The 22,370-nt window shown below is 52.7% G+C and overlaps 6 protein-coding genes and 3 non-coding genes across 9 annotated transcripts; 5 read left to right on the top strand and 4 right to left on the bottom strand.

Annotated features, from left to right (window-relative positions):
- Positions 1–2,823: 2,823 nt before the first annotated feature.
- AtWU_t184 lies at positions 2,824–2,935 on the bottom strand. The gene is made up of 2 exons: positions 2,898–2,935; positions 2,824–2,867 (listed from the first exon to the last, which is right to left on the bottom strand). It is a non-coding gene; the product is annotated as a tRNA-Leu (tRNA).
- A 709-nt stretch (positions 2,936–3,644) lies between these two features.
- On the top strand, positions 3,645–3,759 carry AtWU_t183. The gene is made up of 2 exons: positions 3,645–3,682; positions 3,716–3,759. It is a non-coding gene; the product is annotated as a tRNA-Leu (tRNA).
- Positions 3,760–3,871: 112 nt separating this feature from the next.
- On the top strand, positions 3,872–4,012 carry AtWU_t182. The gene is made up of 2 exons: positions 3,872–3,909; positions 3,969–4,012. It is a non-coding gene; the product is annotated as a tRNA-Leu (tRNA).
- Positions 4,013–5,003: 991 nt separating this feature from the next.
- Positions 5,004–5,981, bottom strand: AtWU_06976 (PhzF family phenazine biosynthesis protein; the record flags this gene model as incomplete). Its single annotated transcript, XM_035502085.1, has 1 exon — positions 5,004–5,981. One exon carries the CDS (start codon positions 5,979–5,981, stop codon positions 5,004–5,006), a length of 978 nt encoding a protein of 325 aa, XP_035357978.1.
- Positions 5,982–9,525: 3,544 nt separating this feature from the next.
- Positions 9,526–12,025, top strand: nscR (Zn(II)2Cys6 domain-containing transcription factor nscR; the record flags this gene model as incomplete). Its single annotated transcript, XM_035502084.1, has 4 exons — positions 9,526–9,903; positions 9,963–10,100; positions 10,156–10,662; positions 10,715–12,025. 4 exons carry the CDS (start codon positions 9,526–9,528, stop codon positions 12,023–12,025), a joined length of 2,334 nt encoding a protein of 777 aa, XP_035357977.1.
- A 384-nt stretch (positions 12,026–12,409) lies between these two features.
- AtWU_06974 (S-adenosyl-L-methionine dependent methyltransferase) lies at positions 12,410–13,150 on the bottom strand (the record flags this gene model as incomplete). Its single annotated transcript, XM_035502083.1, has 1 exon — positions 12,410–13,150. The coding sequence occupies one exon, from the start codon at positions 13,148–13,150 to the stop codon at positions 12,410–12,412; it is 741 nt and encodes a 246-aa protein (XP_035357976.1).
- A 438-nt stretch (positions 13,151–13,588) lies between these two features.
- Positions 13,589–14,833, top strand: nscC (FAD-dependent monooxygenase nscC; the record flags this gene model as incomplete). The annotated part of the gene is made up of 1 exon (XM_035502082.1): positions 13,589–14,833. One exon carries the CDS (start codon positions 13,589–13,591, stop codon positions 14,831–14,833), a length of 1,245 nt encoding a protein of 414 aa, XP_035357975.1.
- A 410-nt stretch (positions 14,834–15,243) lies between these two features.
- On the bottom strand, positions 15,244–16,245 carry AtWU_06972 (metallo-beta-lactamase domain protein; the record flags this gene model as incomplete). The annotated part of the gene is made up of 1 exon (XM_035502081.1): positions 15,244–16,245. The coding sequence occupies one exon, from the start codon at positions 16,243–16,245 to the stop codon at positions 15,244–15,246; it is 1,002 nt and encodes a 333-aa protein (XP_035357974.1).
- Positions 16,246–16,883: 638 nt separating this feature from the next.
- nscA (non-reducing polyketide synthase nscA) lies at positions 16,884–22,277 on the top strand (the record flags this gene model as incomplete). Its single annotated transcript, XM_035502080.1, has 1 exon — positions 16,884–22,277. One exon carries the CDS (start codon positions 16,884–16,886, stop codon positions 22,275–22,277), a length of 5,394 nt encoding a protein of 1,797 aa, XP_035357973.1.
- Positions 22,278–22,370: the final 93 nt, after the last annotated feature.

Below are 22,370 nucleotides of genomic sequence, written 5' to 3'. Positions count from 1 at the left end.
CAAAAGGTAAGAGAGGAACGGGGGCAGCCCCTAAGACGGAGAAGATGATGAGTTAAGTTAGTTACTTTTCTGACCAGCAAGGCGGGCCGAAAGTAGTCGGTCGCCTGTACACTAAAACTACCGCGCAGAAAGTTCCCTTACTCGCCCAGTTGGCCCTGCTGACGAAACCAACCAGGATGGGGCCCAGGGACTGTGCAAATAAGGATGATGGTGATGGAGATTGAGGTCTGATGTTTTCTTTTCTTTTTTTTTTTTTTTTTTTGCCCTTTAATTCTTGGGTTTTTCTCTACTTTTTTATTTTATTTTTTGTTCTTTTTGAGTTTGGTCTTGTTTTGCTTCTTCACGGTATTAACTTTCGTTCTGGAACCCAGCCAGAAGGAATACGATAATGCAGAAACCTCCAATGCAAACAGAAACAAGAGGAGGGAAAGGGGGAAAGAAAAATGTATGGAAGAGGAGAGGGAAAGCGAGACGAAGCGATAGAGGGAAGATGAGCTGTCCCCAATACGAGGCGTAATGGCCCAGGTGACTGGATTAAACTATGGGGTTCACCAAGAGGGGTTCTTGGGTCGGCACTGGGTAAGCGAAGTCGAAAGTCTGGAGAAATCCAAGATGAAGCGATGGATGGAAAACCTTCGTGGCTTGGAACCGGCTACACGGTAAGACACGGGTGTATATTTACAAGCTCTGACCAGCTTGAAAACTCTACAAAATAGACTTATCTTGAATAGCAAGAAGAGATGTGGAAAGGAATAATATGAAACAAAAAGAGAGAGAAATAGCGGCGGTGAGGAAATGGATTAGGGTATACGGAGTGGAGGATAATAAATACTACCAAATAATAGAAAAAGAAAATAATAGTTTATAAAAAAAAAAAAAAAAAAAGTAAAAATAAGAACTACTCAAAAAAATTTACCCAAGTGAAGATATTTACTACTCCTTCACTTAGTTAATGAGATGGAGTTATTTTGATGGAGACTACAGAAAAGGGGATGGTTTAAACCCAGGAGAAGTGCCGCTTGGGCCCACGAGGGAAAGGCGCGCCGGCAAGTGGAAAGAGAGATACGGAGTAGACTACGGAGTCGCAAGGGTGAAATGCGAATGGGAGACGAGACGGCCTGGATGGAGCAAGTCAAACAGAAAAGACTGGGCCTGCGGTGGAGAGCAGCAGCTTCACTAACTAAGTTAAAAGTGGTGGACGCCGTGGGTGACATTCGCGAGAAGGGATGATGCGCCGAAGAGGTCTGGAAAATCTGCACCTGCAGGCAAGCAGATGGACTGCTGTAAGCCTGTACTATCTATCTCCCCTGATGCAGCAATAGTTTGCGTTTGCCAGCCTTGCCGGTCGTACTTTTTTTTTCTTCTTAATTTTTTTTAAATTTTACCAGCATACCAGAACTCTACTAAACCTGCACCAGGCAAGGAACATCCATCGAAGCACCTTGTTTCCTTCCCCACTGCTGCCGACCGAGAGTTTGCTTTTCCCTTAAATCCCCTGTGCGCCTCTTTGCTTCTTCCTTTGCTTGTTCTTTGTCTCTTCTCCGCCTCTTCCAAACTTTCTTCCCGTCAATACCATCTGTCTGGTATTTGGTCTTTTTTCTCTAATTTCTTTCTCTCCCACCGCCATCCTTTCCGCCTCGTGCTTCAACTCCCCCATCCCAATCTGAATGGCCCCTACATGCCAGCCGAGTGGCCCCAGAACTAGTATTCCTCTGACTACATAGTACATAGTACCTCTGGCCTGGCCCATGTCAGACCTCCTTGAAACCCTTTTCTGAGGTTGTGCGTGGCTATAGCTCGTGGCCGCCACGTTTTTGATTGACCGACCGCGCGACCACTTGGCCAGTCATACCAATGGGAATGCGCTGCCCAGCCTTGGTGCTGATGAAGTGGCGGTTGGGGCCAGAATCACCACACACTTCCTGCACCATCCAAATTGCCCATACGGGTTTCGCCCGGGAGGGGTTCTATCTGGTCTGGACAGGCCTCTCAAGCCTCTCTCTGTCTTATCCTCTCGCCCGCCATAAGTCAGATGTCCCCTATATTTCACACGAACTACGAATAATTCGCAGATCATCTGGGCTGGTTTGACTCTCACGCTAGTTGCATCTTCATCCCGGTCACCAACCTGGTCTGGCGTTTCAGGTCGCCGTGGCCTGGGCGCCTGCATCAATATGATCCCGGTCAACGTAAAAGCAACCAGGGTGCTGCACTCTATCTGCTTGTGCCACGCAGCCCACGCTGGCCAATCTACTCTCCCTTCTTCCCCCCATGTCTGCACCAAGGTTCTGCAGCAACTATAACGACTGCCACCATCACCTCGTATCCTTCGGAAAACAACTTGATGCATCAAAAAGCTTCACTTCCTCCCCAGGAGCAGGAGTCCCAATATACTGGCTTCCCAACCTGCTGATGCTTATTGATTAATCCCACCGCACGATCATCCACTTAGCGGGGCGGGTCCGACCCCCAAATCCTTTTTAGCCCAGAGATTTGGTGGACCCGGCCGCCCATCCCATCCAGCTTCGTCTCGCCAACGGTGCTGATCTTCTGGATCTAGACAATTTTGAGCTTAGACTTGGCTGCGTAGGCTCCCCGACACCAAACTTAGCTTTCCCCCTACTCCGTCTCGGCATGGTGCATCCTCACCCGTAGTCCGCTTTCAGGATGCCACGGTCATATTCGGTATGTTCAAAGCTAGGACAGCTGCCGGATGTCTTCCCCGGTGCTATAGTTAGATTTGCTATGGCCCTAGCCGATGTTTTTCCCTGCACGCGCTCGATACGGAGTACATGTGGATGCAAAAATAGGAGCAAAAAGATATGACAAGAGTGGGACTCGAACCCACGCCTCTTTCGAGACTGCAATTCATCCAGTTGAACTGGACAAGCTATTCACTTGAGTGCAGCGCCTTAGACCACTCGGCCATCTTGCCTTGATGACTAACTGTCCACTTTTGTGGCATATACTGCAGGGAAGTAGAATCAAGACAATTGGACCTGTCATATCTCGGAAGTCAAGATACAGTTTTGTTATCTCGACCTGTCAGTTCCGTGAGGTCTCTCAGTAATGATAATTTTCTCCGCGATCAGCCTCAACGGAAAGCGGCATCATTCTTCAGAGAAAAGCACGAGGTTATTTGTGTACGCGGGACTGGAATGTAACAGTCGCCCTGCTTTTGCCCGTGAAGATGAGTAGTTACCCACCCACATTTCATCTACAACTGCACTGGATACACAACATCACTTTGACCTCTGCCCGCAGTATAGTGAGTGTTATTTGATAGTCAAACTAATAAGACATTCTTTTACCGCATGCGCTAATCATCCACTCAAGCGCTGTGGTGATGGATATGAAAATGTGTCTTTCTACGGTAGCCCACATATAATAAACTACAGGCATGTATATTAGTTTGTTCAAATTCAGCATACTATCCATCTAACTGCACCATCGTATGATCGAGTGGAAATAAAAGAAATAATCGATAAATTGAACGAATACGACTGTTGTTAGATTCCATACTCCCCAAAATATCCTCCAAACCCATAGCATAGACCAACACAGCATATTTCCATCCACAACTAACACCCCTCCACCCCCACCCCCAATAAAATACCAACAGTGCATCCCAAACCACATGAACAGGCAAGATGGCCGAGTGGTCTAAGGCGCTGCACTCAAGTGAAATATCTTGTCCAGCAACAGCTGGATAGCATTGCAGTCTCGAAAGAGGCGTGGGTTCGAGTCCCACTCTTGTCATATCTTTTTTATTGATTTTCATTCACATCGATCACATGTCATTTATCCCCGCAACCAGCCCCACCCCAACCCTCTCTTGATCCGAACTTTCGGAAAAACAAGGTACTGAATAGGCAAGATGGCCGAGTGGTTTAAGGCGTCGCACTTAAGTCGTTGGAACTCTTCCTGGTTTGGTTTATTAGAACTGGACTGGTAATCGTCTGGCGGAAATGCGATCTCGTAAGAGGCGCGGGTTCGAACCCCGTTCTTGCCATTTCTTTTTTAACCTCCTCCCTTCCCCTCTTCCTTGATTGAAAGGGTTGGTTGACTGTTTAATTGTGATTCATTCATTTTTATATGCTCACTTGTTCCTTTTCTTCTTTCCCTTTTATTTTTTTATCATTATCATTGTAACATGCCCGATCTACCACCCCCAAAGCCTCTAACGAGATGTCAATAAGATATTATCTATCGGCCATTCATCTATTAATGAACAACACTACCTCCCAGTCCAGCTGGTACTAGGAAACCATCTAGAAAAGAATAGATGATCAGGCTATATATATCATTCCTAATACCGCCTATTCCTATCCCTTTTCCCCAACTGGAGGTGGACCATCCGGATGGATTTAGTTTAAGGTAGTGGGGGATGTCATGCAGGGATCGATCGGGGTTGAATGGATAGGGGTCATAATATGCAGTATTATTGATCCATTGTCTTATTTTTGATGATCTTTGTCTTTGCGTTTTAGTATTGGTGTTTGTGGTTAGGTCTGTGAGGTGTGCTTAAGTTGGATCATAATAAGGGATGTATGGGTGGGGCGGGTGTCGATAATATATATTCAGTTGCTCCGCGGTTGGGGACTGCATGGCATTTCCACCACTAGGCTGAGAAATGATAGAAAATTATATAACCCCGATGTATTTCAGAGATATAGAGTGAAGCTTTGATATAAGGACTGATATATGTTAATGAGAAATAGAATTGTAGGCCTTGTAGAGACCAAGGTAGGATGTTTGTTTATGACCCCTATATAGCTATAATATAACTAATCATAACTTATCATAACTGTAGATAACTTCGAAATTCTATTAGCTGTCTTTATTATACCCTCCTCACGCAGCATCTGGAGCTTCGATCCAAAGTTGATGTACTCGAATCAATACTACTATTATATTAATAGATGCTCATTGCATGCCCAAGGAGACAATCTCAAACATGTTATCACTACAAACAAAACAATTGCCTATTTACAATCAAAGAATCAGACAACCAACTCCCCACCCATAACCCGCACCGCACTTCCCCTCAACTCCACCGTCTCAATCTTCTTCTCACCACCAGTACTCTTCGTACTAACAGCAACACTAATATCCGATCTCCTTCCCATCTCCACACCCTGCACAATATCGTACTCGACCTTCCCCTCACCAGCATTAATCAGTGCCAAATAACTCGACAATCCACTCGCCGCACTGCCCGTCGCCGGGTCCTCAAAGTTCCTCAACAACATCCTCGACCGGATGACCTTCTTCCCTGTCGCCTCATCATGAACCCCAGGAACATAGAAGTAAACGACAATAAGACCAGCACCTTCCCACCCCTCATCGAGGTATCCGCCTTGGGAGACAGATTTGCAGGGAATGACTTCCCCGCTCACGGGGGCCTCCGTGGCAGCCAGCGCCTCCAAGCTGGGCAATTCAACCAAGACCTGGCTCATGCCTTTGACGATGGAGAAGACGGGGAAGCTAGCATTCTTCTCCTTGGAGAGGAAAGGGGTCAGAGAAGGATGCAATCTTAGCATCTCTGACAGCGGGAACCGCGAGGAGTGAATGTGCACATTGTGTGCGATCTGAGCAGCTACTACACCGCCATCTGATGAAGGCGACACACGGGAAATGGCGAATGGACCGGCTTTCGTGAGAAGAGTCGTGACATCTTTCCTGTCGGACTCTTCTGGAGAATGCTGCAGGAACCAGGAGACTGCGCCGATGGTGGGGTGGCCGGCGAAGGGGAGTTCTTCATCTGTAGTGAAGATGTCGATTTTGCGGACGGAGGGGGTGGCGGGGTCTGTGGGGTGGATGAAGATGGTTTCAGAGAGGTTGAATTCACGAGCGATGGTTTGTTTTTGGGATTGTGTGATGGTGTTGTTGGTAGGGAGGAAGACCACGCCCAGCGGGTTGCCGGAGTAGGGGGTGGTGGTGAAGACGTCGAGGGTGAGGAAGCGGAGGGATTGAGACATTTTGATTGTTGATACTAGTTATTCAATAGCGGTAGATGTGATTATATTTAAGGGTTGAGAAATGGATGGGATCATGGACGTATAGATATAGCTGGGAGGAGAAAAGTGTATGAGTCATGACGTGAAGGGATTGGATCAGGCGATGGTGGGGAATCTCCACGCCCTCCGAATAGCACGCGGATATCCCAGGAACCATATTTCTCCAGCTCGGTTAGAAGTGTATGGCTCCACTAGAGGCTGCAAAATGCCGGCACTTGTGGATGGGGTTTGATTTGACAGTTTGGATGCCAGAAAGTTCTTTCGGTGTGCGGCATGTTCTCCCCGGTGCTTGCACGTGGAATGCTAACCACAACGTCGGTGGTCGGGACTTTTAGTTTACTGGTGCGATGCATGTTATGCTTGGAATGCGGTAGCAGCTGATCGCATCTCAATTGTATCTTCAGTACCGACTTGGATAGATCCGGTGTCAATCAGCAAGTTATATTGCAACCCCTAATTCCATTAGGAATGCTGCAATGTGCCCCACGAAATTGTAGACAGGAATCTCTGATTGTCCAGTAAGCATCTAAACTCATGATCTAGTTTGCCTAAAGACTACCGCAAATTGGAGTCCCTTGCTTTTCGCAGGTCCAGCGAATTGCGTGACCACGTGTCTGTTGAACCATTGTTCGTCCTAAGCAAGGGGAAATCTGTATGGATGGCATACGCTAAAGACCCGGCACCATCGATTGACCCACCAGACGAGCTTATTCCAGTAGTCTGATCTTGCCGGATCAGCTGTAGAAGAGTGAAACCAGGCTAGTAACTGAATTTGGGATTGGATGGCTGCCTACTCCAACATTGAACTTCTTAAGCATTGAGGGAAATGCATCATAGCAAAGGGCCATATAGCGCCGCCTAGCATAATTAGTGCCCAGGAATGCATAATTGCTTCTGTTGCGCCCGAGTAGCACAGGGGAACAACACAGAATTTAGTGCTCACATGGTTCGGGCAAGGGCAAATGTTGGCTAAGAAGGGATGGTGAAGTGATTTGCGGACTACCATGCCTATATTTCAACCAAACAATCGAGACTTTCCACAAAAAACAGTATCATATAGTAAGAGTTACTGATATTTGCTGAGATTCACGGGCTGTTCGGTAAGAAGAATGTGGAAGCGCAGTTAATTTCCTGTCTAAGTAGGCGAGAGGTAGATTGACTATGTAAATGCTCTGACACCACGTAGGCAAACTGGCCTGTCTAGGTGGCTCTTTAGTAAGAAAACTGCCTAGCTAGTTGGTTTCAGAAGCGCAAACCTCATGCTTAGTTGCCTGTTGTGCATGAGTCAGCATCACAGCCCCATGCCTAGATAGCGTTGATGACGGTATATCGTCGAAGAGGCATAAAGGCAGGCTGTGCAATAGTACACTGCTAAGGAAGACGTCAAAAGAAGAAAGGTACACTTGTTTCATGTCTAGGTTTGCCACGAATACACGTAAGGAGGCGAGAGAGGATCCTGCATAACTCTGATAAGCTGAGCCACGGCTGTTGTCGAACCTGAGCGGGACCGACACGTTGTTCGATCGCATTTCTGATGTCATTCGCGACATGATCTACAGAATAACCGGCCACTCTCCACAAAGTATGTTATCTCGAGACTTTCACATCAGATCCCAAACAAGTAGGCACTGGGATGATGTTGGTTGGACAGTCAAGACTCCACTTCATTTGCAGATAACGTAAGGGATGATATAAGTAGGTGCGGCTCGTATTGGTCGTCAAAGGCTCAAAAAGATGTTCACTGAAGCAGAGCCAAGTGTAACCAACAAGGCTTGTCCAATGCTTTGTGGTGACCAAGCAAGCCGTGGGGATCGACGCGGCTCCTGGCCCATCTTATGTACATATACGAGAGGGAGTTTGTGGTCTGACGGCCTGCAGTGGCTCAGTTGTATCAGAATGCCGCAGGGGATAATTCTACTTGCGGGCCAGAGAGGAATGTGTTTCGCGTGGGAGACAGTGCGATCTGTTTGTTGTGAGGGGAGTCTGATCGGCACCGTGATATCTAACTGGCTTTGTCATATTCTGCAGGCTACACTGCTCGCTTAGCTCAGAATACGGGTCAGGGCGTTGATCCCGTCTGGGTTACGACCAGCAAAGTTAGGTTAGAGGGTGGGATGAACGTGAAGAATAGTGAGAGAAAGGGTTAGCCCCAAGAAGGGAGACGGGTGGGTTACCGGGAGAATCCTCCAGTAGCCCTGAACTGCTGGACACGAGGAAAGTATATCGAGATACTGTGATGCTAAACAGAAGTAGAAGGTGGCAAGGTGCTGATCGTTCGATCTGACACGCTCCCCCCACCCAACAGGCTCGGATTTCGTCCCATCGCTGTTGCGGGTAGGGATCATCAAGGCTCCACTTGGTTAGCAGGAGGTGGAAAATAGCCACGGATTCTGGCATTCCTTCGTCGGAGAGTGATAACCTCCGATGCCTCGGGATAGATTCCGCGTAATATAACATCGGCGTTAAATTCCGAAAAACGCCATCGTAGAAGCTTTGAAATGTCTGAAGTGATTCTTTATCTAGCAATTAGTCGAAGTGGATGGAGAAGTGTTATTTACCGTCTCCATAAGAGGGAGTTTCTAGGGATAGCGACCGACCACGCAGTACTATGGTGGTAGGAGAATCGATCGAGATCGTCCGGTCACACGTGGTCGCAGCGCCACGAGCAAACCGATAAGATCGTGGTCTGGTGGAGGAACCTAGTAGGTAACAGTTTCGTCAACCTCTAACCGGGCTGGTAGGGCGACCACTCAGGCCGATCTTGCCTGTGCTTGGTCTGCCCACGCGAACGTTGTAGATGACTACTAAATTAGGGTGGGACTGAACCACACCAGGAATTGCTGACTGAGGGATGGAGAAAGAGGGGAAGAAGGAAGGGGGTGGGGACTTGCAGCCGAGCAATAACCGAATCATATTTGTTGCAAGGGGAGGAAGGTATCTTGAGTTCAAATCTGACCACAATAGCGGGCAAAAAGGTTTAGAGTGTTTCAGCGGGATGCGGGAGCAAGAAGCACCGCGACCAGCACAAGGCCGATGGAAGCAGGATTGCGATGGGGGCCAGAATGGGTGCATATGCCCGGGTGGGCTTAGCATGCACCAGCCATGACCAGCAGGCTTGCTGACGTCCTGTGCGGAGATCCCTCCATCGTCGTTTCGTATTCCTTCTGATTCATCGCAACAGGAATTAGAAGGATCTGGCCTGCCTGGGAGGATTGCGTCGAATGCTGCAGCATGCTAGTACTTACTAACTTACTGTCCACAACCCCTGTCGTTCGTTTCCTTGCGTCTAGCGGATGACCGGATCCAGCTTATTATTATCTCTTGCCGCCGAACAATCAAGAGATACTTCTTCCATCGTCATCGCATTCCTTTAGACGTCGAAGATTCAACATCACCATCTATCTACAAAGGGAAACGAGAAACAATAAAAAGAGTGAAAAAGCGACAAACACATACAGAAAAAGAAAGAAAGAGAGAGAAATACAGAGTCAGCTCTATCATCGTGATGGAACAACACAGTTCCCCGGCCAGATCGCTACCCCCGCGAAAAACCACCACGACTCCCCAACTCAGTTGCGAACTCTGCCGCAAGCGCAAGGTCAAGTGCGACAAGCTCACCCCCTGTACCAATTGTGCTGCCTCGGGCACGGTCTGTGTTCCCATCTATCGCACGCGACTGCCCCGAGGCCGACATGCTACTCGTCCGCGTCGAGTGTCATCGCCTCCGCCCACATCAGCTCCCGGGGACACCGATCGGATGATCCAGCCCACGGTCCCCGTCAATGAGGATCTCCAGGAACGAATACACCGATTAGAAGCTCTCATCCAGGGGATGAGCTCCCACACCCATACTCGAACTCCATCCGCAACTTCGCGGGAACAGGTGCGCTATACACCCCTGCTCTTTCAGCCTCGCGGAATGCTGACCTCGGCAATGACCAGTCCGTCCAATTATCCGACACTTCCACATTCCAAACGGCTCCTAATCCTAATACTTCCCCCATCCTAAATAGTTCTATTGTTTCTAAGCGTCTCATGTTGCAACGGCCCGATCAGTTCTGGGCCGACTTGGTGGATGAAGTAGGTCTGCCAACCTGGACCAGGAAGGAAAGAATGCTGACGCGGACACATGCAGATTCACGGACTCCGCGATGTGGTCGAATCATCGCTGGCCGGAGGACAAGAGGGCCCGATCCCTTCCTCCGACTCAGCCAAGGCCGAGCCACCCAATGATGACGGAATCCAGGTTCTTGGCCTCGGGGCTAGCAATCCTTCTGCAGCCCTACGGTCCATGAGTCCGCTGCATAATCCGGTGGTCGCTCGTCAGCTCTGTGAAGTGTACCTCCAACAAGTCGACCCGGTGATCAAGATCCTCCATCGCCCGTCGCTGAACCGATGGATGGTGCAGGGTGAAACCTACCTGGCGTACGCCGATGGTCACCCCTCGGTAGAAGCACTGGGTTCCGCCGTCTGCTACTCGGCTATTAGCAGCATGACGGAAAACCAGTGTTCAGTAATGTTTCATGCCAGCAAGGCAGATTTGTTGGCTGAGTCTCGTGTGGCCTGTGAGACGGCCATTGGCCGTGCGGGTTTGCTCACCAGCCGCGATATTACCGTTCTGCAAGCGTTTATTTTGTATCTGGTATGAATTGGACTTGACCAAAAAGAAGCGACATCAGACTGACTTTCTCTAGGTAGCTAGGAGATCGGAAGATCGCACCCCAGCTGTCTGGACTCTGATCGCTCTGGCTGTACGAATCGGAAAAGGCCTCGGTCTTTATTTAGATCCTGAGACAGAGACCTTTTTTGATCAGCAGATGCGGAGGCGTCTGTGGTATACCATTTGCCTGATGGATTTGCAGGCCTCATTCGGTCAGGCATCCGAGCCACTTATCAGCGTCGACGAGTCGGCATCCACAGCTCTTCCTCACCACATCAATGACTCGGACTTTGATTCAACCACGGCTGCACCTTGTGACCCCAACCGGGAGGGTCTGACAGACACGACCTTTGCGCTGGTTACCTACCATGCACAGCGGACGGGTCGTCTTCTCAACTTTGCTCAACACGATCGCAAGGTCGACGGGGGCATTTCAACTCCCGCATACTCTACCTCCGGCACTTCAACATCCCGCACTCGCACATGCGACCCCAATTGGCCGCAGCAGCAAGCCCGGCACTTCGAACAAGAAGCACTGCGACTTCTCCATTTCTGCGACCCCGGCACCTCTGCGTACGCGTGGTTCACCTGGCACGGCACGCAGAGTTTAATCGCGACGGTACGACTGGCAGCCGCGCGACCGCTTCAGTGGCACGGACGAGCACCACCGCCTCGCCGCGAGGGAAACACCGAACTGCTGCGTCTCTGCCTTCCCGTGCTGGAGAAAGCGCAGCTCATGCACACGGATCCCCGCGCCGAGGGCTTCCGCTGGTACGTGACAATTCCCTGGTACGCGCTGGCGATGGCTTTAGCGGAGTGCTATGTGAGCAGCGACACTGCCCTGGTGCGGTACGCCTGGCCGCTGCTCGAGTCGTCGTACCTGCAGCATGAGGCGACGCTGGGACGGTCTCTCGGCGGCCCGTTCGGGCAACTCATGCGGCGTATGAGAGAGAAACTGGCGGCACCAGCCGCACTCCCACCGAGCAGTCTCCCTAGCACCAACTGGAGCCCAGCCACTCCGCCAACCTTCCCGGGCGTGCCTCGGCCGCAGAGCAGTAATGATGATCGACATATGTCCGGTTGCTCTTGGCCGGTGCCCACCGGATCCACCCCGCCCGCGGATCTGGGGTTGCCGTCCCTCCTTCCGGTATCCACCTGGGAGGCGCTCTCGCCGCCGTCGTTGGACAACCCTTCTCTCTTCGGGGTACCTCCAACGACGACGGCGGTGGCGGACGGGATGGATCCGGGGGCGGATATGATGTGGGAGGAGCTGTTCTCGGGGATTCCGTTCAATGAGATCGCGGGGCCGGATATGTTCTTTTTCGATATGAACTGGGGGAGTTAATAGTGGCTGGTGGCTTTTGCTAGTAACGATGATATGATCGTAATCGAAGCGAGAATCTGAATCTAGACACACTTGGCGATTCCTTTCGGACAAGACATCAACCTGTTTAGTAGTTCTGGGTGGAGGGGTTAAAACCCGCAAAAGACGATTAAAAGCCGATGCCAGTGCTTAACTACTTATAGTTCTCCCTGGGGTTGATGATAAAGTAAGCAAATCATTCAATTACGAAACAGAACCAAGTACTAGATAATCTTCTAAGCCTAACACAGCAATAGATTCCCATGTATCTACCACCAATGTCCCGAAACACCCACCGCTCCCTCTATACCCCTCTACCACATCCCCACCCTTAGCACTAAACCAGTAGCTACTCCTCAAACCCCCCTAAGCATCAAAAATCGGCCTCTTAGCCCTAAAAACAAAAACACTCCCAACCACCCAAGTCTGGACCTCCCAAAAATTCTCCCTAAGGGCCTTCTCAAACTCAAACGCATTATCCTCGTCATTATGAAACACCCCATGATTCAAACACCCACGACGAATAATCGCCGCAAACCAATTATCCTTCCTGACCCCCTTACCCAGCACATTCGCACCATGGACCACCCCGTCCTCCGTCATGTATTTCTTGATGTGCGTGAAGATCTTGCATTTGCTGGCCATGGGGACGGGCAAGCAGTGCAGGAGGTAGTACATTGAGACGGAGTCGAATTTTTGGTTCTTTTCGTTGGTGGAGTAGGATTCTGGGAAGGGGGAGGGTTGCAGGATGTCGGTGACTATGCCGTGGGTTTTGGTGGAGGGGTGTTTGCACCGCGCGAGGGCGACGTTGAGCGCGTGCGTTTCGTTGTCCACGATTGTGAGCGTCGTGCTGGATGGGATCTGCGCTTGGTTGAGGTAGTAGCCGGTGCCGGCGCCGATGTCGAGGTGGTTTTTGCCCACGTTGGACCGGAATAAGGGGATTAGGTAGGTGCTGATTCGGCAGCCCCAGGCGAGGGTGCTTACGATGCCGAGGACCCAGATGTCGTAGATGAAGAGGCGCCAGGGGGTGTAGATTTGTTCTTGTTCCTGGGGTTGGGGTTTGGGTGGGGTGGAGGAGGTTGTTGTGGTGGTGGTAGTTGAGGACATTTTGGATTGATTGATTGAAGTGATGAGTTATGCTTGTTGCTTTAAGTGTTTGTGTTGTTATGATGGTGAGGTTGTTCGTGGCGGAGAGACATTTTATACTTCACCCTCGGAGAGTATACAGTGTCAGATCGGACAGGACTTCGGAAAATGTCAAAGACGCATTGCATGCCACATGGACATGAAACAGTTGCAGAATCAGGAATAAAGTTAGAATCCGACGCAAAATTGAACGGACTACTTAGGATTCACTCCGACCGGCTTTTGATAATGTCATGATCGGATTCCCATCGTGGGGGCCAAACACATTTAGTCAGACTATACACCGAGCGAATACTAATCCGTCCGGCAGAGGTTAAGAGACATTGATAAAATGGAGCAAGTCATGAAGAAGAGGAGGACCATTATAACTCACCATCTATATTATACTGATCGAAGAAAATGACCCCTCCCATCCTAATCATCGGCGCCGGCCTCTCCGGCCTCACTGTCTCCCGCATTCTCACCAACGCCTCCATCCCCAACATCGTCTTCGAAGCCTCCACCCCCGACCGTACCCAAGGCTACGCCATCAGCCTCCGCGAGTGGGGATACACCTCCCTTCTCACAGCCCTGGGCGACCTGCCCCTCCGCAGTCTCACCCGGGGCGTCGCCCCGGACCGCATCCTCGGCGGAACCGGCTGGATTGACCAAGCCCTCCGGGACAACCATACCGGAAACCTGCTAGTCGCTCCAGACCCCGAAGCGAAGCAATGTATTGTGCGGGCAAACCGCAATGCCCTCCGCACCTGGATCGCCGATAGCGGCGACGAGGAAGTGGACATCCGCTACGGCCACCGTCTCCGCAGCGTGCAGGGCTCAATGGGCAACGTGACGGCCACTTTCGAGAACGGCGCAAAGTATCAGGGCTCACTTGTCATCGCAGCTGATGGCGTGCACTCCACCGTGCGCTCGCAGATCCTACCCCATGTGAGCCCGGATATTGTGCCCGTGGTGGTGTACCATGGGGAATTGGAACTCCCCCGCAAGGAATTCGATAATCTTATCCGTCCGCATTCTGGACCGTCGAATATTCTAGCTGGTGTGGGCGATGGGTTTAATACCCCTATTACTGTGTGTAATATCACCCCGACACATGTCCATCTCGATTGGTCGTATTCGAGACCGAGTATAGCCGATAAGGATACCGAGGATCCCCTCTATCGGCCGCATGTCTCTGCTGCGGAGGCCAAGCAGATTCCTCCGGCTCTGTTGGAGGAAATTGCCTCCCGGGATCTGGCAAGACCGTGGTCCCAGCTACTTAATGCTGAGGCGTTGCCGACTCATCGGGTGTTCAACTGGGTGAGTCGGTGTGTGTCGGTGACAAGGGAGGATGTAAATGCTGCGCAGAAGCAGGGGGTGGTGTTTATTGGGGACTCGTGGCATGCGATGCCGATTTTCGGAGGTGAAGGTGGTAATCATGCCCTGGTTGATGCGGTGGAGCTGGCTGAGGCCTTGACGGGTAAGGAAGGGGAGTTGGATGCTGCTGTGACGGGATACTATGATCGCGCGTGGAGACGCTGTCAGGAGGCTGTCAGACGCTCCAGACAGAGGTTCTTCCAGTTGCATCGGCCTATGAGGGAATGGATGGAGATTGCGGAGAAGAAGAAAATGATGGCTGCTATGAAGGAAGTGGAGGCTCATTGATTAGCAGCTGTAACTGGTGTGCTGGGAGTTATGTCTTAATGTTGAGATAGTCTTATTTAGTTATTCGCTGAATCTGGAGTTGATTGTATGAAGTGAATTCTTAGTTTGTGGGGTAACTCAGTAAATGTTTGCTACGTTTTAATACAAAATAAGGGTCCTCAATACTAAGTTCGGTTCATCAACTGATATAGTAGGAACAACTGTTCTAGCAACGATCATGCGCGTATACACCTAATATAATAGTTAATGTCATTGACAGCGATTAAGAGCATAGCTTGCGACATACCGGTCATGCAATGAGAGTGAGCCACTGGTTCTATTATCACTATTTAATTTGAAGGTCGGTATTCAGCAAAACTGGTATGAACAAGAATAGCAACTAAATACAAAACCAGATTTTGGAAATGAATCTACAGCCTCACTGGAGATGCAGCCGGCGGCCCAACCGCAAACCAGCGTCTCTGACTAGGCTCTCCCTCAAATCCAACCTTCCGATCCTCCGCCAACTTCCATAAAACCTGACTCAAGAATGGAGTCAAAGCCTGTTCAACATCATCCGGAATCCCTCCATACATAGAGTTAATGAGCTCCGGAAACGTTAGAGAGCCGGCACGACGCCCGCCCCCGGACGCTGCCATCCTCGCCCGACTTCTCTCCAACGCGGCCAGTACCTGCCGCATTCTCGACTCTTTATGCTGAATATATTCTTTCATTTTAGCGGGAAGATCCTCGATGCGTGTTCCATGCGCTGGATACCCGAGCGCGCAATTGAGATCCGCCATGCGTGACAGGCTGGTCATGTACGTGCCTAAATCTTCCACGACGGAGTATCCGTGTCCCAACACATTGTCCCCGGTGAAGAGGGCATTCTCTTCCTCCAGCAAAAAGCACATATGATCGAAGGCATGTCCGGGAGTAAAGACAGCGCGGATAGTTGCGCCCTCTACGTGAAACTTCTGGCCATCGTGGATGGCTTGTTGGCCGAGATCGGGGGTGTTTTTGTACACCCGAGAGGACAGTTCGGAGTCGTAGCTGATGAGGTCGGGGACTCCACCGGTGTGATCGCCGTGCCAATGAGTGAGCAGGACGTGGGAGATTTCTAGACCGTTGGATTCCAGTTGTTCCGTGAGAGCTTCAATCCAGCTTGCTTCACCCTGTTCGGCGTTAGAAGTATTCATGGCAGGAAGGTATAGGTGGACTACCTGGCCGGTGTCAATGAGAATTCGGAATTTGCCCGTCCCCACGAGGTATGTGTTGGTTCCTTGCAGCTGCATGCGCCCGGGATTGCCTCCGAGAATGCGCATCACTCTCTCGGTGACTTGCTCGACTTCGGGAAGACGAGGCAGGTTGGCCTCCTGGCCGGACAAATATTCCTGCCAGAAGGACTGAGCAAAGGGGATACAGAACGCCATGTTGAATACTAGTTCGTAGTCACCATTCACTCATTCAGTCAATTCTTGATATGCATGAACTGGGCCAGATTAATGTTCTATACCATTTTCAATGCTTCTATTTTGGTTCTGGAACGGAATTTAATCGGACACACGTGGAGGCCATGCCATCCGAGCAAATCTGACATCAGCCCCATTTGTCCGTCCGATCCTGCCACTTTTTTTCACTATCCAATCCCACGAATCCTATCATTCCTCTCAGAGTACCTGAAACAAAGTTTAAAATCCGACTTTTATCTGCCGAGGGATTCTGCAGGATTCAGAATCAAAACCCGAGCGATGTCATTACGCCGTCCGACAATGGCCCCATTATGCATCGCGATGATGATGAGATGATGATGCTGAATCGACTCAGCTTCATTGTCCGAAACGGACATGGAGGAATTCACGAAATTCGGTCGCAGGTTCAGACTCATTTTGCTGAGATGACGAAGGGTATATAGAGAGCATCAAACCTCGCCGTTGTTGAAAATCTCATCTCAGTCCAACACAGCACAGCACAGCACAGCAGAGCGAAGCAAAGCAAAGCAATTACCTCTCCCCAAAACAACAAACTCTCTCACTCAAACCAATCTAATTCAATCGACCAATAAATCACCATGTCTGCCCCTACGAAGCTGGTCTTCTTCGGAAACGAATTCCCCAATGACGATCTCAAGACCCTCTTCCGCGGTCTGCACCGACACAGCAAGGACCGGCGCTTTCGCCAGCTGGCAACCTTCCTGGAGGAGTCCACTCGCGTGCTCCAGAATGAAGTTGCCCAACTTCCCGAGCCACTGAAGAAGCTGGTTCCTCATTTCGAAAACCTGATGCCTCTAACCGAGGTTGATTTCCGTCAGGGCCCTCTGGGAGCTGCCATGGAAAGCGCCCTGCTGACGATCTTGGAACTGGGAATGTTTATTGGCCACTACGAGGCCGAGGAGCGTGCCTGGGACCTCTCCGCAGACCGAACCACCTTGGCTGGTCTTAGTATTGGCCTGCTCGCCGCCGCTGGTGTTGCATTGTCCACTCACTTGGCTGAGGTGGTCCAGAACGGTGCTGAGTGTGTGCGCGTCTCCTTCCGCTTGGGAGTCTACGTCCACGACATCTCCCGCAAGCTGGAAGCTCCCCAGGCAGACGGCAGCTTGCTCAGCTGGGCTCATGTTGTCACCGGCGAGTCCGCATCAGACCTCCAAGAGGAACTGTCGCGATACAACACGGAAACGGGCACTCCCGAGCTGCTCAAGGTGTTCATCAGTGCAGCCGACAAGACCTCTGTGAGTGTCAGCGGCCCTCCCTCGCGCATCCGTGCCGCCTTTCGGGCCTCTCAGCGCCTGCGCTACTCCAAGTCTCTTGCCCTTCCTGTGTATGATGGTCTCTGCCATGCGGCCCACCTCTATGACGAGGAGACCATCCATCGTGTTCTTCACCCCGATGGATCCGTCATCCCCACCTCTCGGCCAGTGCAGCTGGCACTACTCTCGTCGCGGTCTGGACAGCCCTTCGAGGCCACCACGGCCGCTGAGCTGTTCCGCGCTATCAGCACAGAGCTTCTGACTGGCACCATCTTCCTGGATAACATCACAGCCGGCATTCTCGACCGTACTGAACGCTGTGCCGACACCACAAAGTGTCAGATCGAGACTTACCGCACTTCGCTGGTGTTTAAGGGTCTGTTAAAAGCCCTGGAGGCTTGCTTCCCTGACCGGACCATCAGCACGACCGACCTTATTCCCTGGGTGTTCCAGGACTACGGCGCGCGTCAGCCCAAGTCGTGCGCAGACTCGAAGCTGGCCATTGTTGGCATGGCCTGCCGCATGCCCGGCGGCGCTAATGATCTCGACCTCTTCTGGGAGCTGCTTGCACAGGGTCGCGATACCCACACGACGGTGCCTGCGGATCGCTTTGACCTCGAAACGCACTACGACCCGACTGGCGAGACCGAAAACGCAACGCGCACTCCCTTTGGCAACTTCATCGATCACCCCGGACTCTTCGATGCCGGATTCTTCAACATGTCCCCTCGGGAGGCTGAGCAGACCGACCCCATGCACCGTCTCGCCCTTGTCACCGCTTACGAAGCCCTGGAGATGGCAGGTGTTGTCTCTGGCCGCACGCCCTCGTCCAACCCCAAGCGCATTGCCACCTTCTACGGACAGGCCAGTGATGACTGGCGTGAGCTGAACGCGTCTCAGAACATCGGCACCTACGCCGTGCCTGGTGGTGAGCGTGCCTTTGCCAACGGTCGCATCAACTACTTCTTCAAGTTCGGCGGCCCGTCCTTTAACCTGGACACGGCCTGCTCCAGCGGCTTAGCTGCCGTTCAGGCGGCTTGCTCGGCCCTGTGGGCCGGTGAAGCCGATACTGTTCTGGCCGGCGGACTGAACATCATCACTGACCCCGATAACTACGCTGGTCTGGGCAACGGCCACTTCCTGTCACGCACCGGCCAGTGCAAGGTCTGGGATCAGTCTGCTGACGGCTACTGCCGTGCCGACGGTGTTGGCTCCGTTGTGATCAAGCGCCTTGAGGATGCGGAAGCAGACAATGACAACATCCTGGCTGTCGTGCTATCCGCTGCCACCAACCATTCGGCGGAGGCTATCTCCATTACCCACCCCCATGCTGGCGCCCAGAAGGAGAACTATACCCAGGTGCTGCACCAAGCGGCTGTCAACCCGCTGGATGTGAGCTATGTTGAGCTGCACGGCACCGGTACCCAGGCAGGTGACGCTCAGGAGGCTGAATCGGTGTTGGATGTCTTCGCTCCCCGGACTCATCGTCGTCGGGCCGACCAGCCGCTGTACTTGGGCGCGGTGAAAAGTAATATCGGACATGGTGAGGCGGCCGCTGGTATTGCCTCCCTGCTCAAGGTGCTGCTTATGTACCAGAAGAACGAGATCCCTGCTCACATCGGTATCCCAACTGTCATCAACCCGGCTATTCCCACGGATCTCGAGCAGCGCCAGGTTCATTTGCCTCGAAGCAAGACTGCCTGGCCCCGGGCTGCAGGCCAGATTCGCCGCGCCATTGTGAACTCTTTCGGTGCGCACGGTGGTAACACAACCCTGGTATTGGAAGATGCCCCTGAGAAGCAGGTGACTGTGGCCCGCGAGGAGCGCTCGACGCACCCGGTAGTCATCTCTGCCAAGTCGAAGAAGTCCTTGGCTGCCAACTTGGAGACTCTCCTTGCCTACCTCGACGACAAGCCGGAAACCGATCTTGGTGACCTATCTTACACAACCTGTGCGCGGCGCATGCACCACAGCTGGCGCGTGGCCACTGCTGTCAGCGATATTCCCGCCCTGCAAAAGTTCCTGCGCAACGCCGTGAACAACGACGCCGTGTCTCAAATCCGGCCTATTCCCACCGAAGCTCCCCCTGTGGTGTTCACTTTCACCGGCCAGGGTGCATACTACGCTGGACTGGCACAGGGTCTCTTCCAGGCTCTGCCTTCCTTCCGCGCTGAAGTGCGCCAGCTTGACCACCTGTCCCAGCGACTGGGATTTCCCTCTATTGTGCCGGTCATCCTCGGCGAGGTCGAAGAGGGAACTGCTACGGCCATGGTCACGCAGCTCAGCATTGTGATCGTGGAGATTGCCCTGGCTCGGCTCTGGCTCCTCCTCCTGGGAATTCCTGCTCCTCACGCCGTAATCGGCCACAGTCTGGGCGAATATGCCGCCCTGGCTATCGCCGGCGTGCTCTCCACAGCAGATGCTCTCTACCTGGTTGGCCACCGGGCTCAGCTCATCGAGGAACATTGCACCCCCGGCAGCCACGCCATGCTCTCGGTGCGCGCGACCATGGCTGACATTGAGCGTCTGGTTGGAACCGGCCCTGATGCACCCACTTACGAGCTGTCCTGCCAGAACACGCACCAGGACACCGTCATCGGCGGCTCGATCCCGGACCTCAATGCCATCCGCGAAAAGCTCGAGCCTGAAGGCATCAAGTGTGTCAACGTCGATGTTCCCTTTGCCTTCCACACCGCGCAGATGGACGCCGTTCGGGAACGCCTCGCCAAGGCCGTCGCCTCCGTGCCCTTCAAGACCCCCAGCGTCCCTGTCCTCTCTCCCCTGTTGGGCAGCGTCGTCTTCGACGGCAAGTCCATCAACCCAGAGTACATCGTGCGGGCTACCCGCGAGTCCGTCCAGTTTGCGACTGCCATCGACGCTGCCCAGGAGCTCGGCATCGTCAACAACCAGACCCTCTGGGTTGACATCGGCCCGCACCCCATCTGCGCCAGCTTCGTGCGCAGCCTGGTGCCTGGCGCACGTATCGTCTCCTCCTGCCGCCGAAACGAGGACAACTTTGCCACCATGGCGAAGAGTCTCTGCACTCTGCACCTGGCTGGCCGCACTCCCTCCTGGGCCGAGTACTTCCGTCCCGACGAGCAGGCCTACTCTCTTCTCCGCTTGCCCAAGTACCGCTGGAACGAGGTCAACTACTGGATCCAGTACCTAGGCACCTGGACCCTAGATAAGGCGCATATCAAGAACGGCGGCAGCCAGAAGCGCGCCATCACCGATGTACCATCCGTGTCTTCCCTGCGCACCTCCCTCATTCACCAGGTCACCGAAGAAACAGTCGACAAGACCACCGCGACCCTCAAAGCCATCTCCGACATCCAGCACCCCGACTTCCTCGAAGCCGTGCACGGCCACACCATGAACAACTGCGGCGTCGCCACTTCCTCCATCTGGACTGACATGGCCATGACCGTTGGCGAGCACCTCTACCGTCGCCTGGTTCCAGGTACCGACAACGTCCTCATGGATCTCTGCGACTTCGAAGTCCAGCACGCCCAAGTCGCGAACACCAACTCCAACACCCCACAACCTCTGGCCCTCGAAGCCCATCTCGACCTCCCCACCCGTCACATGTCCCTCGCCTGGTACGACGTCGATGCCACCACCAACCAGCGCGCCGCAGCACCCTTCGCCACCGGCAGCATCAAGTACCCGGCCGACCCAACCGGCGCAGCCTGGTCCACGGAATGGTCTCGCATCACCCACCTCATCCAGGGCCGCATCGACGCCCTACAGCACATGGCCGCGGAGAACAAAGCCAGCACACTCTCCAAGCCGCTCGCTTACGCCCTCTTCAAGAACGTCGTCGACTACGCCCCCCGCTATCGCGGCATGGACCGCGTCGTCATCCACGACTACGAGGCCTTCTCCGACATCACCCTTACCACCGACCGCCACGGCACCTGGCACACCCCGCCCCACTGGATCGACAGCGTCTCGCATCTGGCCGGCCTGGTCATGAACGGCAGCGATGCCTCCAACACTAGGGACTTCTTCTACGTCACCCCTGGATGCGGTAGCTGCCGCATGACTGAACCTTTGATTGCTGGTGGCAAATACCGGAACTATGTCCGCATGTTCCCCATGCCGGACGAGGCCCACATGTACGCGGGGGACTTGTACATCCTCCGCGAGGACAAGATCATCGGTGTCGTGGAACAGCTCAAGTTCCGTAGAGTGCCCCGCTTATTGATGGATCGGTTCTTCTCGCCGAACAAGAACGCCGCTGCGCATGCTGCTCCTGCTCCTGCTCCTGCCGCTGCTCCGGTGGTGAAGAAGCAATCTCCCACCCCTACACCCACGGAGACTGTCCCTTCCCAGCCGGCCAAGACAGAGCAGAAGCAAGTTCAGCTCCAACTTCCTAATCTTACCTCCGCTGCACCCTCGACAGCTAGCAGCTCATCCTCTCCCTCATCCAGCGGCGTCGCAACCCCCACCACTGAACAGGATGCCCCCGTCGCCGATGCATCAACAGTGACTGGTGTGGCCGGCAAGTGTCTGGAATTGATTGCCAATGAGACAGGCCTGGGTGTGGCAGAGCTTACTGCGGACGCGACATTCGTGCAGCTTGGCGTGGATTCGCTGATGTCGCTGGTGCTGTCGGAGAAGTTGAGGAGTGAGATGGGATTGGAGATTAAGAGTTCGTTGTTCTTGGAGTGTCCTACTGTGGGGGATTTGACGGGATGGTTGGAGCAGTATTGCTGATGGGGATGCTTCTGTATCTTTGCTTCTTGTTTTGGGGAAATAGTTGGGCTTGTATTTAGAGGAGTAGAGAGTAATTGCATTGCTGTGATATAT

The sequence above is a fragment of the Aspergillus tubingensis genome (genome assembly GCF_013340325.1).
Source record: "Aspergillus tubingensis WU-2223L DNA, scaffold_8, whole genome shotgun sequence".
Lineage (NCBI taxonomy): Eukaryota > Fungi > Ascomycota > Eurotiomycetes > Eurotiales > Aspergillaceae > Aspergillus > Aspergillus tubingensis.
This window is presented reverse-complemented; position numbering and strand designations above follow the sequence as displayed.